General features: G+C 53.9%; 1 protein-coding gene across 1 annotated transcript in view; it reads left to right on the top strand.

Annotated features, from left to right (window-relative positions):
* ADAMTS14 (ADAM metallopeptidase with thrombospondin type 1 motif 14) overlaps window positions 1-10766 on the top strand; it is a 72879-nt gene extending 62113 nt beyond the window's left edge. The window contains exons 17-22 of the mRNA XM_045783566.2: window positions 642-810; window positions 1289-1421; window positions 3121-3328; window positions 6654-6783; window positions 6907-7017; window positions 9151-10766. Of these exons, the coding sequence (XP_045639522.2) occupies window positions 642-810; window positions 1289-1421; window positions 3121-3328; window positions 6654-6783; window positions 6907-7017; window positions 9151-9644 (1245 nt within the window). The 3' untranslated portion in view covers window positions 9645-10766. The remainder of the gene's footprint in view (window positions 1-641; window positions 811-1288; window positions 1422-3120; window positions 3329-6653; window positions 6784-6906; window positions 7018-9150) is intronic.
* The last annotated feature ends 5581 nt before the right edge of the window (window positions 10767-16347 follow it).

The raw sequence follows: 16347 nt of genomic DNA, 5'->3' as shown, positions 1-16347 counted from the left end.
AACTGGATTATCCACATATAAAAGAATGAAGTTGAACCCCTACCTCACACCATATACATAAATGCGTTCTAACTAGATCAAATACCCAAGTACAAGAACTAAAACCATAGAACTCTTAGAGAAAATAGAGGGATCGATCTCATGACCTTGGATCTTAGTTGTGATACCAAAAGCATGAGCAACAAAAGAAAAATAGGTAAATTGGTCTTTGTGGAAACTGAGAACTTTTGGACATCAGAAGACATGATGATGACAGTGAGAAGAGAAGCCGAACAGGATGGGAGAAACTATTTTCCACCACATATCTGATGAGAGCCTACCTTATAGACCATCTTCTGGAGTCAGGGAGTGTGGCTGCCCTGGTGAGGAGGACAGACTGACCGACATGGTTCCTGCTCTCATTAGAACTTAGGTCTGTGGGAGGGAAAATTAGCCACGAGCACACAGGCTATGCTTGGGCTGGCGCCCAGCGTGTGTAGCCTGAGTCTGCTGCACGGCTGCTGGTGTGAATGGTCTCCCAGGCCACGCTCAGTGCTGTCCCCACATCCTTCCCTTTGATTCCTCCTCCCTGGCCCCTCCCCCATACTTGGCCTTGCCTCTCTGCTCTCCAGTCCTGTGCCACCTCCTCCGTCTCCCCTCAGGTGCTCCCCCCAGCTGAGGGTGGCCCCCGCAGCAGCCTGGCCTACAAGTACATCATCCATGAGGACCTACTGCCCCTCATCGGGAGCAACAACGTGCTCCTGGAGGAGACAGACACCTACGAGTGGGCGCTCAAGAGCTGGGCCCCCTGCACCAAGGCCTGCGGGGGAGGTACTGGCCCGTCCAGCCATCTCACAGCCTCGTGGGGGCAGCCCAGGGCTTTTCGGGGAGGAGCAGGAGTGGCTGGGGGCCAACATGGTCTCCCCTTGATGTGTCCCTAGCTTGTGCCCCACTTTCTCCCGAAAGATGTCTCGGGTGTCACAGCCTGTCTGGGCAGGGCCTTGGGGATGGGGCTGGGAGTGCTGGAGCAGAAGTCCAGCCGGTCCTGTGTCCCCTGAGGGCTCCCCAGCTAAGCAGAGAGGCAGCGCTCCTGCTAGGTCCCCTCCTCCCCCACCTGCACTAAGCCAGCGATGCATGAGATGGGCAGATCAAGGCTGCTTCAGAAAGTGACCAGGGCAGGAGGGGTGCAGAGGCACAGGGGGAGGTAGGATTGGCCCTCCAGGCTCTCCAGAGTTCGCCATCCCAAGGCTCCGGCAGAGCAGCGGGGGCCTGGCGGGACCAGGCCCAAGTCAGCCTGCCCCTCCCACAGGGATCCAGTTTACCAAATACGGCTGCCGGCGCCAGCGCGACCACCACATGGTCCAGCGGCACCTGTGTGACCACAGGAAGAGGCCCAAGCCCATCCGCCGGCGCTGCAACCAGCACCCGTGTGCCCAGCCTGCGTGAGTGTCCTAGGGGAGGGACTAAGAGCCTGATTCCATTGCCAGGGGTGTCGCTGACCCTCTCTCGGCCGGGAGGAGGAGCTGCTGGGCCTGCTTCCTCTGGCCAAGAGCCTAGAGGCACACACCCCTGCGCCTAGGACTCCCTGAGCAGAGCAGCCCACACAGCACTCTGCCCATGGCCAGCACTGCCCTCCTGGCCCATCTGTGCCCCGTGGGGCTTCTGGGTTAACTTCCACTCCCAGAAGGACGATGCTTCCTTTGTTCTGCCCCTTCTAGCATTCTTCAACAGATGGGGAAACCGAGGCCCACATTGGGGACATAGCTCTCCCCTCAGTGATCCGAAGGGACCATGAGGTGAAGTGGATTTCAGTGCTTCTAGGCTCCGGGCCACAGGCCAGGATCTGACGCCAGCCCCCAGCCATAGTCTAGCCCCTGATGGGGTTCCCTGGCCTAAGGAGACAGGCGCATTTGAGCACAAGGTCATATTCTTGGGGTTATTTGGAGGGGGCTTTGTAGAGAGGAAGAGCTATGACTTGTCTGAGATTTGATGTCTGACCTTGAGCCTGTCACAGAGATGACCCCAGCACCTCCTCGGCCCCCAGCAGAGAGCCGAGTCCTTTCTCCAACCTCCTCAGGAATCCTCGGGGGTCCGAGCGGTCCAACTTGGCTTTGCCAACTCACAGCAGCTCTGCTCCCTCAGGCCGGAGGAGCCTCAGGGCCGGGGCGGGAGGCGGTGACCAGCGTGGTGCCCACCATGGCCTCCCTGTGCCTGGCCAAGCAGGGGTACTCCGGCCCTCAGCCCTCTGCACTTCCCTTCATGCTGTATGCAGGCCGCTTTCCCGCTAACGTCTGTGGTCACAGAGCACGGGCTAACTCTCTGGGGTCCTGGGCAGGTCACCCCACCGGGCTTCTCATCTGTAAAATGCCCAGTGAAGTTGGGGCCTTTTTGTTTTTATCTTTTAAAGGATGGGGTTGGCCGAAAGAGCCCTCATTCACTAAAAGATGACTCAGGAAACAGGGGAATTGGGGTTGGGGTTAGACTGTCCCTCCCCCTTCCGTTAGGTCTTTGTCTAACTCAGCCAGCAGCGGTTGCTTCTCGGCTCTTGGGAGCTGCTCTGTGGCTAGAAGACATTGGAGACCACCAGCTTAGTGCTGGTGGTGGTAATAATAGTACCTGCATTTATTACATGCCTACTGTGTGCATGCACTCTGCCAAGTACTTTACGTGTACAAGTCCTGTAATTGTCCCAGGAGGCCCAGGGGAGGGGCTTCAACTCTACAAGCTATGACTGTCCTCTGTTTTGCTTACTCCTGTAGCTCAGCACCTGGGACAGCACCTGCCCACGGGAAACACTCCGATATTTATGAGGTGTTGAAAGGGTCCTGATATAAAGATGGGGTAACTGAGTTTAGGGGCGTTAATAGCTTGCCTGTGAACATGCAGGGTGCCAGATTTAAGGATGCATTATACCCATTTTTCAGATGAGGAAACAGAGGAGAGAGTAAGTGACCTCCCTAAGGCCACACAGCCTGTCAGCCGCAGAGCCCGGCAGGTGGTTGTCCTGGCTTCCAAGCACTCTGAAGCTCAAACCCACTCCCCAGCTCCTGCCCGCAGTGATTCAGGGGGTGGGAGGGACCCCGAGAGGAAGTGTCCTCCTAGTCCCACCTCCCTTCCACCTTTTGCCTTCTCTGTCTCCAGGTGGGTGACGGAGGAGTGGGGTGCCTGCAGCCGGAGTTGTGGGAAGCTGGGAGTGCAGATCCGGGGGGTGCAGTGCCTGCTGCCCCTCTCCAATGGTACCCACAAGGCCATGCCGGCCAAGGCCTGCCCTGGGGACCGGCCCGAGGCCCGGCGGCCCTGCTTCCGCGTGCCCTGTCCAGCCCTGTGGCGCATGGGAGCCTGGTCCCAGGTGAGTTGTTTTCAGAGGGCGGGAGGGGCTGGGCCAGGGGGCACCTTCTCTGGGGAATCTGGGAAAAGGTGGGTCTGGGTGAGGAACTGCGTGCTCCCTGCAGGAAGAGAGTCTCTGACTAAATTTCTCTCCCCCTATCTTATCTGATCCCATCTGCTTTTCTCAAAACTAAGTCCAACAGCTCCTACATCTGCGGGGCCATGTTTCTGGGCTCGGCCTTCCTATTCATTCACTATCTGCTTTGACCTAGAACTGGGTCAGAGCTAGGAGGCATGGGCTCAAATCGTCGTGACACAGGTGAGCGAACTGAAGCGGTTTCTTGCGGTCAGGAAATATTTACTGAGTGCCAGCTATGTGCCAGGCACACTGTACTAGGAATGCCTGGAATCCGTCATCGACTGGACATGTTTCTTGGCCTTGTGTAGCTTCCAGTCCAGTAAGAGAGACAGAAGAGAAAAGTAAGCCAATGACAAAAGTGTATTTACAGCTTGCAGTTGGAGCTGTGCAGGAGTAAATGGGGGTTATGTATCTGGGAGGGCCTCCCTGAGGAGGTGACATTTGAGCTGAGACCCAATGGATGAGCCACAGAAAGGCAGGAACAACCTTGCCATGTTCCAGATACCAAAAGGACAGTGAGACCGGAGCTGAATGGAAGGGACAGGGGCTACAGGATGACAGAGAGGCAGGCGGGGGTCAATGCTATAGGGCTATGTGAGGAATTAGAATGTATTCTAAAAGTAGTGAGAAATCGTTCTTTTTGATAGCTGAGTAATATTCCATTGTATATATGGACCACATCTTCTTAATCCAGTCATCTGTTGAAGGGCATCTCGGCTCCTTCCACGATTTAGCTATTGTGAACAATGCTGCTATGAACATTGGGGTGCATATGGCCCTTCTCTTCACTAGAACGAGTTCTCAACATTTGCTGCAACATGGATGGCACTGGAGGAGATAATGCTAAGAGAAATAAGTCAAGCAGAAAAAGACAATTATCATATGGTTTCTCTCATCTATGGAACATAAGAACTAGGAAGATCGGTAGGAGAAGAAAGGGATAAAGAAAGGGGGGGTAATCAGAAGGGGGAATGAAACATGAGAGACTATGGACTATGAGAAACAAACTGAGGGCCTCAGGGGAGGGGGTGGGGGAATGGGATAGACCGGTGATGGGTAGTAAGGAGGGCACGTATTGCATGGTGCACTGGGTGTTATACGCAATTAATGAATCATCGAGCCTTACATCAGAAACCGGGGATGTACTGTATGGTGACTAACATAATATAATAAAAAAATATGATTATAAAAGCAGTGAGAAACTATTAAAGGGCTCTGATTCCAGGTGTAAAAGATCACTTAGCAGCTCTGTAGAAAGTTCGCTGTTGGGAGGCCAGGGTAGGGGAGGGAAGACCGACCGTAAGACGGAATGGTCAGTCCAAGTGCTCCTGGCTAAACCCTCAGAGTGGCCACAGGGAAATTTTCTGCCTTGAGTTTTCTCTTAAAAATTCATTCGATGCAAACCTTGAAGTGTTATGCTAGGGGAAACCGGCCAGATGCAAAACGTCGAATGCTGTGTGATTCCCTTACCTACAGCAGTCACATTCATAGAGACGCAGAGTAGGAGGGTGGGTGCCTGGGGCTGGGGGAGGGGCCGGGGGAGTTCTTGTTTAATGCGAAAGGGTCTCAGTCTAGGAGGAAGGAAAAAGTTCTGGATGAGGAGGTAGAGATGGTCGTACCACAGTGAGAATGTGCTTAATGCCAATGGTTAAAATAGTACGTCTTAGGACATCTATGTTTTACCATAATTTTTTAAAATCTCATTTGGTCGCAAAGATAAGCACCACCATACTTACTGTAAAAGCAGAATTTCAGGAAATCCTCTAAATGCCCATCTGCAGGAGACTGGACCCCCAAAATCATGGTCTGTTCATGCAAATAAAATAACACAGATGGAGAAAAATAAATAAGCTTGAACTATATACTTACCAAGATAGAGAACCCTCAGAAAAACAGGCGTGAGAAAAAGCGCCAAGTATGAAGAAAAATCACTTCCAATGGGATACGGTCACTTAAGGTTTAAAACGGCACGACACAGCATTTGAAGCTGTGCCCGAGTGCTGATTTATGAAAGCTGGTGGTGGTATTTGAACAGGCTGTCATGACCAACTTCCTCATACTTTTCCGTATGCTGGAAATATTACATAATAAAGGGTATTTTTAAATAACCCCAAATCCCCACACAACTTACGCAGACTTTAGTTTCTTCTCCCTAACATATATGGAGACTTATTTGTTTTCACATAAAACAGAAAGACGGCTGGTCCGCAGAGGACCGCTTTGAGAAAACTGACAGCAGGGGGACGGAGGGTGGAAGGTAGTTGCTGCCATGAGACTGAGGGAGCACTCAAGGGTCATTGTCATTCTTCATCCTGGGGGGATGAGCCATCTCGTCCCATGTCTGTGTGGCCCTTTGTGCTCCTGTCTCCCTCGGGCCCTGGCAGACAAGCGCCCGTCTGTGGGTTCTTCCCCATCCCACTAGGAGAGGCTGGAGACAATGCCGACCAAGCCCTGTGACCCGGTCACACTGGGCAGCCTTGCTTTTTGGGAGCCCCCGCCACCAGCCCGCGTCTCTCAGAGGAGGTGAGGCCCGGGGCTGAGGTGTGCAGCGGCCCTCACACCCTGTGCCCCATGCCTTGCCCTCTCGGGGAAGAAGACACTTAGGAGCCTGCCTCTGCCAGCTGAGTTTCAGTACATGGAGTCACAGAGCCTTTGAATGTCTGAGCTAGAGGGGTCCATGGAGACCCTGTCACCCAGCTCGCTCAGCTTAGTGGGTGTCACAATCCGGGTCCCTCCATCCCATTACTAAGATAGCATCGAGTGAGTGGGCCTGCCCCGGGTCCCTCCGGCTGGTGCATTGCAACAAGGGGGTTTGCCAGAACAATACCCAAAATATTTCAGGCCCTGGGGCACAGACCAGGCGTGGTGGGCCCAGGCGGAAGGGCTGGAATGGGGTCTCCGCGGTCCCCTCCTGAGCCAGGGTGGACTGTTAGGTGACAAATGCATCAGGGGGTTCTGAGCCGAGGCGGTGCTGTTCAGCAGCCAGTGAGCAGCAGTGACATTGGCGTTCTGTCCTGGCGAGGCTATTCAGAGCCGTCTCGGCATGTCCCTCGGGTCAAGTAGAAACTCAGCGCCCTCCTCTGCACCTTTCTGGCCTGGGCATTGGCGGGACTCTGGAGCTCACCACCCCCTTCCTCTTGTCTCTCCACCCATCCCCCCTGCACCCCTCCCCCGGCTGCTGGGACCTGGCCTGGCCTTCCCACCACAGTGCTCTGCCACCTGCGGAGAGGGCATCCAGCAGCGACAGGTGGTGTGCCGGACCAACGCCAACAGTCTCGGGCAGTGTGAGGGGGACAAGCCAGACACTGTTCAGATCTGCAGGCTGCCCGCCTGTGCAGGTGAGCTGGGTAGGGTGGGGGGCAGGCCCGGCTCCTCTGGCCGAGGTCTGAAACCCAGCCCGGCTTGCATCCTTGCCCTCCCTAGAGATCCCAAACCCTAGAGCTGCTTGTTCCCGCTCACAGGAAATCTCCAGAACTCTACGGTGAGCGCTGACATTCGGGAACTTGTGACCCCAGAAGGACAATGGGTGCCACAGTCTGGGCCCCTCCATCCCATTAACAAGATATCATCAAGTAAGTGTATCTTGGGACTCCACCCCCGCCCCAGACCTTCCTGTGGTCGCGATGTCACAAGCATGCGCCGTGCGGTGGGGCAGCCCCGCTTCCAGTCCATGTGACCTTAGCCTCCTGAAGCCTTCGATTCCTTAGCTGTGAGCTGGGGGTGCTGCCCATACTGGTCCACAGGCCCTTATCTGCACTTCCAAATGTTGAAAGCTGCCAGTGTTTCCCTAAATTTGGTGCAAACTCATATGGCAGCAGAACCTGGCCTGACCCAAGAGATCAGTATTCTTTTGCTATGGAAACATTGCCATAGTTACAAGGGGACATCCCATTCCCTACTCGGGATGTTCTATAATCTGAATGTTACCTCTCTAACTTCAGAGGTTCTGAATTATGAATCATATCTGGTTTCAAGGTTTGGGGATAAGCGATTAGAGATCCGAACTGCCTTCATAGGACTGTTGAAAGAATGAAAGGAGATAATGCGTGCATTCCTGTCTAGTTGTCAGCTAACAACAAAAATAGTAGTAGTGCCTTCTGTCTGCCTCAAGATCGGGAGCTCATTAGTCCATCCGCCCATCTTTCCATCCATCCACCCGCCCATCCATCCACCTGTCCATCCGTCCACCCACCTGCCCATCTACCCATCCACCCACCATCCCTCTACCCATCGACTCATCTGTTAATACTGACACAGCACCTGCTATGAACCAGGCCCTGTGTTCTGTGCTTCCTTCCAAGATTTTTTCTCTCTTTTTGTTCTTGACCTTCTCAAGGACCGGGGTCTGACAAGACAAGTAGAAAAATCATAGACCCTAATTTCTAGTGGTGGACCAACTGGCTGTGTGACGCTGTGCAAACCCCTAAACCTCTCTGAGCTCAGTGACTTCATCTGTAAAAACGGGGTCTCACTAGATGTCCTCAGAGTATCTTCTGGCTCCGGCCTTGCCTCTGCTCCACCCCCATGCCAGGCTGCACAAGTGCCGCCCTAAGCAAAGGGCGGCCTCGGGATCCTGGTCCTGGAATTCTGGCGCCATCTAGGGGCCACTGCCTTTCCATTTTTTCCCCCTATCTCTTTCCTGTTTCCCCCAAACAGCCCCCAAGCCCCGCCCCTATCCCACCCCCGCAGCCTCCCCCCCCCCCCCGCCCCCGGCAAAAATTAGTAGAAAGCAAAGCTCTTTCCTTCACGTTGTCTGGAGAGACCTACCTGGAATTATCACAGAAACACAAAAACATTTTTAGATGATATTTGAACCAAAGCAAATGAAACCAATATAGAGGACATCCCTGTGTGCCAGGAACTTTATAAATGGTATTTATCATCATAAAGTTATTATTCAGTGGCAGATGTCTAGCATTATCCCCATTTTATAGGGGAAAAAACTGAGGGTTGGAGAGTTTAAATGCCTGGCCCAAGGGCTCACACGTTTTAAGTCGTAGCGTCTCAGTCGGAGCCCAGATCTGCTTGCTTCCAGATTTACTGGCGCAGGTGTTCCAAACGTGTGTCGACGGGTAGCAGGATGTGTTGTGTGCTCGTCACACGTGTGGGTTCCCCGGGCGTCTGCCTGGCCCTGGCCCGAGGAATCAGATCCTTTGGGTTGATTGGGAGGGGGTGACGGTTCCCGCTTCCTCGAGAGCAGGGTCTCCAAGCTTTGCTGCGGGTCAGAAGCACCTGGTGCCCAGACCCCCCTGACCATCCGGTCTCCCCGGGCGTGGGAGCAGGGCAGCGGCTCTTTGTGATTCCTCTCTGCAGCCAAGTCTGACGACGGGTGACGTAGGGCTGTGCTTCTCAACTTTCTCCATGCCGTGGAATCACCGTGAAGGTTTTGTTAAAACCCGGAGCTGGGCCCCACCCCCAGAATTTCTGATTCGGTAGGTCTGGATGGGGCCTGAGAATCAGCATTTCCGACAAGCTTCCAGGTGATTTGGATGCTTCGTGAGTGGGTACCCCACTTTGAGAACCACTGCTCTAGGGAAGGGTTAGTTCCTCTCCCATAAAATAAGGTTCTCACGCTGGCCAGTCTCCCTCAGGCAGCCCCGTGGCGCCCTCTGGAAAGAGCTTTAGGGCGAATCCAGCTAGGGCAGGAGCTGGGGTGAGTAGGAGGGGAGCACCCTCCTGCATCGGTCCTTGTGCTGTGTGTGCAGCGGAGCCCTGCGTGGGGGACCGGTCCATCTTCTGCCAGATGGAAGCGCTCGATCGCTACTGCTCCATCCCCGGCTACCACCGGCTGTGTTGTGAGTCCTGTACCAAGAAGACCTTGGGCCCCAACACCTGCCCGGACGCGGGCCTGGCCTCACCACCACCCTTCTCCACTCCCGGGAGCCCTCTGCCGGGATCTGAGGCCCCTTCGGATGCCGTGGAGGCCACTGTGGGGCCAACAGGATCAGAGGACAGTCGGCATGGCCAGCCCACACAGCTCCCGAGACCTCTGGGCACCAGCTCCCCGGTGACCCAGCACCACTCCGCTCCCCAGAATCTGAGCCCTCGAGCATCCTGGGGCACTTCCCCCAGCACCCCCCGGGGACTGCCTTGGGGCTGGACCGGGGCACCTGTGCCCATCTCCCAGGATAAAGGGCAGCTCAGGGAAGACCCGAAGCCCCCAGGCACCGGCCTCCCCACCACCTCCCTGGTCACCTGAGCCCCGGCTGGCCTCTCCCGCTGGTCAAGTTTACACTGTGTGCCGCCTCAGAGACCCCCAGCTCCGAGGACGCACAGCGGGGCAGGGCGAACACAGACTTCCTTTTAAATTATTTGCCTTCTTGTTGTTCTGGTTTGGGGCTGTGACACTTCACCCCTGCAAGCGGGTGCATGAGGAAGGAGATCAGGGACGCCCCGCACCGGAGATACCTCAGCCGGGAGCCGGGGTGACGCCCTCGAAGCTCTTGGGGGCTCCTGTCTGCCTCCTGGCGGGACCGAGGGCCGGCCAGCCCCTCCTCCTCACAGCCACGCCCTGGGGCCCCACACCGGATCCTTCCAGCCGCCCGCCTTTGCCAGACTTGTGGGGACCACTGTGGAGGCCCTGCGTGTCTGGCCCGTCTACCCAGAGATGCGAAGTGGGACAGGGAAGGCGGGGAGGACTCTCAGGGGCTGAAGGGGGCATGGGGGGGCATGCGGTCACGAGCTCTGGCTGCAGGGCTCGGAGGGGTAGGTGGGGAGGCACGCTCGGCTCAGGCCGGGTCTTCCCAGCAGGAGCCCGCACACTCCAGCCAAGGCCGAGAGGCAGAGTCCAGCTCGCCTTTGCCGGCTGGAAGGCAGTGTCGGTGGCCGCATCTGCCCTTGCCCATGGTATTTCCTGTTACTTCTGGTGCTTCCCAACCTCACCCAGCCCACCCCAGAGAAGTGGGCTTCGGACACTCTGGAATGGGAGTCCTCCTCATGCAGGGGGTTCGCAACTGGTGCTAGACCGCTGGCTGAACCGGGAATGTCAACTTTGGTCCTCGCGCTGGGGCATGAAGGGAGGCTGACCTGGAGGGTGACTCTGTGGGACACAGAAACAGTTCTCAGGTTGTGCCCCATCAATCCTTGGTCTCCTGCTGGGGTCAGGGGTCTTTTCCAGCCTGGCTCGGGCTGGGCCAGAGATTTGTGGTGCTCCGGCGAGGGGGTGTGCTCAGGTCCCCAGGCTGAGCTCCGGAGTCCCCCCCCCCCCCCCGCCCCCGCCCCGCCCAGTGCCCCAGGGCAGGATACAGGCCTCTGCCCCTGCTGGGGTGGGGAGGAGACAGGACCCACAGGGCTGTGGGGCCTCGCCTGGCCTCTGTGTTACCTCCAAAGGCAGGTAACTTCTGTGTTACCTCCAAAGGCAGGTAACTTCTCTAGACCCTCTGGCTCTCAGGAAGCTGCCGGGTCCCCGCAGTTCTCCCCAGGGGCCTTACTCCCAGTGGTGCAGAGGGTCCCCCGGACTCCGCAGCAGGTGCCAGAGGGGCTTACCAGTCCTCCTTCCCTGGGGCGGCCGGGGGGTGGGGGGCTGTTCTGAGCCAGGCTAGAGGACTAGGAACAGTGAGTGGGTCCCTGTCTGCAACCCCTGGAGAATAGAGGCCCTGCAGGGGCTCCCCACGTGTCCTCTCCACCCGCTGCCGCCCCTCCCTGGGACGCTGGGGCACACACTGACTCATTCCTGTGAGACCCAGCCTGCCTGTGTCAGGGATATACGTTCTTGTGCCTCTGAGATCCAGATCTTTACATTTTTATGTATTTATTAACATTGTCCTTGGTGTTGTGTTTTGGACCCAAAAATGTTGTGTTGTGTTTTTCTTGTTCTCTCTGTTTTAGAGAAAAAGGCCAGTGAAGCAACTTTCTTATGTGCTCTGCTGGGCAAGATGATTAGGGGTAGGGGATGGATGGGGGGTGGGGGCAGGGCCATAGACCCTCGGGCTCCCTGTCTTGGCCTCACTCATTCTGGGGTTCCTCTGAGCACCAGCTCAGGGTGGAGAGGCAAGAACAGTGCCACGGGCCTGGGGATTCCACCATCGAGGAGCTCTGTGACCTTGGGCGGGTCGCCATCGGAATCTGATCCAAAGGGTAGACGTGCCTGGGAGGTGGTTTTGGGGTGTGCTTGGGGAAGAATGTTCTAATTAGCAGAACTGTTCAAACATGCAAAGGGTGGCTTCTGTAGCGGGGGGTGAGCGCTCTTTCCCCAGAAAAGTCCAGGCAGAACGAGAGTGCCAGACAGGACGGGGTTGGAACGTGACACTTCTGGGTGAGCGGGGAAGGCTGACACAGAGCACGTAGAACTTGAAACCACACATCCGTGCCTCATACCTTGTGTCACACGTCGCTAATCCACCACCACAATTTTTTTTAAGAGCGAGAGAGGTGGGGGAGGGGCGGAAGGAGAGAGAGAATCTTAAGCTGGCTCCACGGGCAGCGTGGAACTCAAAGTGGGGCTCGATCTCATGACCCTGAGATTGTGACCTGAGCCAAAATCAAGAGTCGGACACTTAACCGACTAAGCCACCCAGGCGCCCGCACCACCATGGTCTTTTAATGAATATACCCCAGGTGCTTCCCTGCCAGTTGTGGGGTTCAGGACAGGCACAGAGACCCCCTCCAGGCCCTCACATGCCTGTGTGTGGACAGTCTAGCCCGCAAGTCCAAACTCCATTTCCATCCGTCTGCAAACAGCCTCCCCCAGGGAACCGCCTGTTCTAAACTACCGCCAGAGCCTAGGGGTTCACACACAGTGACCTGTCACTCCTTAGGGGGGCCAGCCTCGGGAGAGGACAGCACAGGCCCGACAGGTGCTCTCATGACTGTTCAGGCAGGGAATTCTCTGGGCCGAGGCACCCAGAGCGTGGCCTGCAAAGAGCGGGATCCTGGAGCCTGGGTGGGCATGTGCCCTTGGCCTGGGGGGCAGAGTGGGGCCCTCTGAGAGCCCCAGCACCCCGGCTCTGACAGTGGGCAGGGATCACACCTGGGCATGCATGCCGAGGCGCCCCCATCGTGTGCCATGGTGGGCATTGCGCGCCGGTGGCCGCACAGAGCCTGGACTGCGGTGGGAATCCTTCCTCTAGTCGCCATCACCAGGACAAGGAGTGGCGCCATGGGGCTGAATCGGTGATTTGAACACCATTGGGAACCCGTGTTCAGCCATCTCAGGCAGAAGTACCATCTCCAAGCAGGCCTGCGGTGCTCAAGTCCGGGAAGAGGGACCCGGAAACCAGCCCTGAGGAACCTCCATTGACCTTTAGGGCCCCGCAGAGTCTAGTGTGGGGTGAAAGCCTTCGGATCCTAAGATTCTGGGGGACATGACCCCTTTGCTCCTCTGGAAAACGGCAGTGAAAGCATTAGCCCTGCCTCCCTGCGAAGACACCAGAAGCAATCTGACCAGGAAATGCAAGGGACGATGGGGAGGGTGTCTCCCAGCGGTGGCATCATCCCTGGCGAATCCCTGCAATGGAGCTTAGGGGACCCACTCTGCATGGGGGACCCATGAGCTGTTGGCTGTGCCACAGGAGTGGGCCAGAGTCAGAGTCCGGGTTCCTGAAAAAGCCCCCAGACTGCCACCTGAGGAGTCCTGCCCCTTCTCCAGTCTCCCTATGGCCCTTCCACCCATGTAGGGGCTGTTGGCTGGGGCCTGGGCAGCCCAAGCCACACACTTCAAACCACACATTTTTAAAAAAGATTTTATTTATTTTAGAGGGGGGAGGAGCATAGGGAGAGGGACAGAGAAACTCTAACAGATTCCATGCTGAGCGCCTGGCTCAACAGGGGGTTAGATCTCATGACCCTGAGATTATGACCTGAGATGACGCTGAGATTATGACTTGAGCCGAAACAAAGAGTAAGATGCTTAACCGACTGAGCCACCCAGGAGCCCCTATGAAGTGGTACTTTTTTAGCTTATCAGAGGGGTGAGGTTGCAAGGCAGGCAGGTGAAGCAAATTCCACAGAATGACAAGCCCCTGTCAGCAGAGAGGGTGTGTATTCTGTTCTACTGAGGCAGAGCATGGAAGGAAGTGGTCAACAGAGGGGCAGGTAAGAAAACAACAAGTGAAATTTTAACAAATTTGTAAAGTTCAGTGCACAAGGGGGTGTCTATACCTCCTTATCAGCTCTTGTCCGCAGGCTTCTGCTGACTGCAGAGGAGAAAGATCTAGGGCTCCAGCCAAGTTGGAGAACGCAAATGAAGGAGGCAATACACATTAAAATAGCTTTTCATGACCCATCTCCAAAGGCAAGAGGAGCAAAAGAAAAAATGAATTTGTGGGACTTCATCAATATAAAAAGCTACTGCACAGCCAAGGAAACAGCCCATGGAATGGGAGAAGATATTTGCAAATGACACTACAGATAAAAGATTAGTTTCCAAGATCTACAAAGAAGTTCTCAAACTCAATACACAGGAAACAAATAATCAAATCAAAAAATGGGCAGAAGATATGAACAGACACTTTTCCAATGAAGACATACAAATGGCTAACAGACACATGAAAAAATGTTCAAAATCATTAGCCATCAGGGAAATTCAAATCAAAACCTCACTAAGATACCACCTTACACCAGTTAGAATGGCAAAAATTGACAAGGCAAGAAACAATTGCTGGAGAGGATGTGGAGAAAGGGGATCCCTCCTACATTGTTGGTGGGAATGCAAGTTGCTACAGCCACTTTGGAAAACAGTGTGGAGGTCCCTTAAAAAGTTAAAAATTGAGCTACTCTATGACCCAGCCATTGCACTACTGGGTATTTACCCCAAAGATACAGACGTAGTGAAGAGAAGGGCCATATGCACCCCAATGTTCATAGTAGCATTGTCCACAATAGCTAAATCGTGGAAGGAGCCGAGATGCCCTTCAACAGATGACTGGATTAAGAAGATGTGGTCCATATATACAATGGAATATTACTCAGCTATCAGAAAGAACGAATTCTCAACATTTGCTGCAACATGGACGGCACTGGAGGAGATAATGCCACAAGTGAAATAAGTGAAGCAGAGAAAGACAATTATCATATGATTTCTCTCATCTATGGAACATAAGAACTAGGATGATCGGTAGGGGAAGAAAGGAATAAAGAAAGGGGGGTAATCAGAAGGGGGAATGAAGCATGAGAGACTATGGACTCTGAGAAACAAACTGAGGGCTTCAGAGGGGAGGGGGTGGGGGATGGGCTAGCCTCGTGATGGGTAGTAAGGAGGGCACGTATTGCATGGAGCACTGGGTGTTATACACAACTAATGAATCATTGAACTTTACATCAGAAACCAGGGATGTACTGTATGGTGATTAACATAACATAATAAAAAATTATTATTAAAAAAATTTTTTAAAAAATAGCTCTCCACAGAAAACCGTGAGAATATCTAACAGTAGACTGTTCATGAAACCCAAGACTCAGTGTTGGGGAGATTTCCTTCCTCCCCATGGTGATCTACAGATTTAATGGTATTTCAATCAAAATTCCAGCCGACTGTTTTTTGCTTGTTTGTTTTAGAATTTGACAAGGTCATTATGAAGCTTTTATGGAAACACAGAGGGTCTAGAATAGCCAACACAATTCTGGAAAAACGCCAAGTGGTCGAACTTACACTACTGATTTCAGGCTTCCGGTGAAGCGGCAGCAATCAGGTCGGTATGGTTTGGTGTAAGAATCGACATACAGAACAGAGGAACAGAACAGGGCTTCCAGAAATACACCCACGCAACCGTGGTGCCGAGATAATTCAATTAGGATAGGAGAGTCTTTTCGAGAAATGATCCGGGAAAATCAGAAGATCCAGATAAGCAAAATAAACCTCAGCTCTCATATCCTCTCCAGAGATGGGCTCAGTCCAAACGGACAATCCACTTAAAGGTAGGAACTGAAACTATAACACTTCTAGAAGGAAACACAAAAAAATACCGTTGTGACTTGGGTCACAAAGATAACAAGGAAGGCACTCGCCACAAAAGAAAGGATGGACATTGGACTAGGTCAGAATGAAGAGCCTGCATTCCTCAAAAGGCAGTAGCAAGAAAGACAAAACACGAGAAAAGTCTTTCCACACGTATATCTGAAGTTGAACCTGCATCCAAAATACGTGAGGAACTCTCTGACAACCCAATAAAAAAGAGACAAAGGACTCGGACACATTGCAAGAGGAGACGTACGATGATGGGTAAGCACATGAAGAGGGTGCCCCACGTCATAAGTCATTAGTGAAATTCAAGTTCAAACCGCAGAGAGATACCACCTCACACCTACTGCGACCGTTACAAAGAGGGATCACATCCAGTGTCGGGACGTCATTGGGCCACCGGAACTCGTACTTGTGGGCGGGAATGCAAAGTGGTACAGCCACTTCGGAAAACAGTTTGACAGATTTTTATAGTGTCAAACACACACTCACCCTCAACCTAGGATGCGTCCCCCATGTATCCACGCGAGGGAAATGAAAACATCTGCCTCCAAAATGACGCGTGTGCAAATGTCCACAGCAACTTTATTTGAAATCACCTCCCACTGGAAACAACCCAGATGTATCATGTATACCAAACAGTGACCAGATAGATAAACTGTGCCATATCCGTACAACAGAATTCTCCCCTACAGCAAGAGCCATTCATATGCACATGCATGCGTCCACTCGGCTGGATCTAGAAAGCACTGTGCTTCGGGAAAAAAGCCAGGCCCCAAAGACTATGCACGCGGCAATTCCACTCCTATGATATTCTGGAACATACGACGTCAGGACAGAAAGTAGATCCCTAGTGGCCAGGGCCGGGGGTGGGAGAGAGGGTTGCCTGGGAGTGGGCACAAGGGAACTTTGTGGAATGATGGAGATGCTCTCTCTTGTTGGGGGTTGCAGACATTTGTCATTCATTTTTAAATGAATTTTCTTGTGTGCAAAACATTATCTCCGT

This window comes from Ursus americanus, chromosome 6 (genome assembly GCF_024610735.1).
Source record: "Ursus americanus isolate L20-20 chromosome 6, mUrsAme1.1.p, whole genome shotgun sequence".
Taxonomy (NCBI): Eukaryota; Metazoa; Chordata; class Mammalia; order Carnivora; family Ursidae; genus Ursus; species Ursus americanus.
Note: the sequence above shows the minus strand (reverse complement) of the source record. Positions and strands in the feature narration are given on the sequence as shown.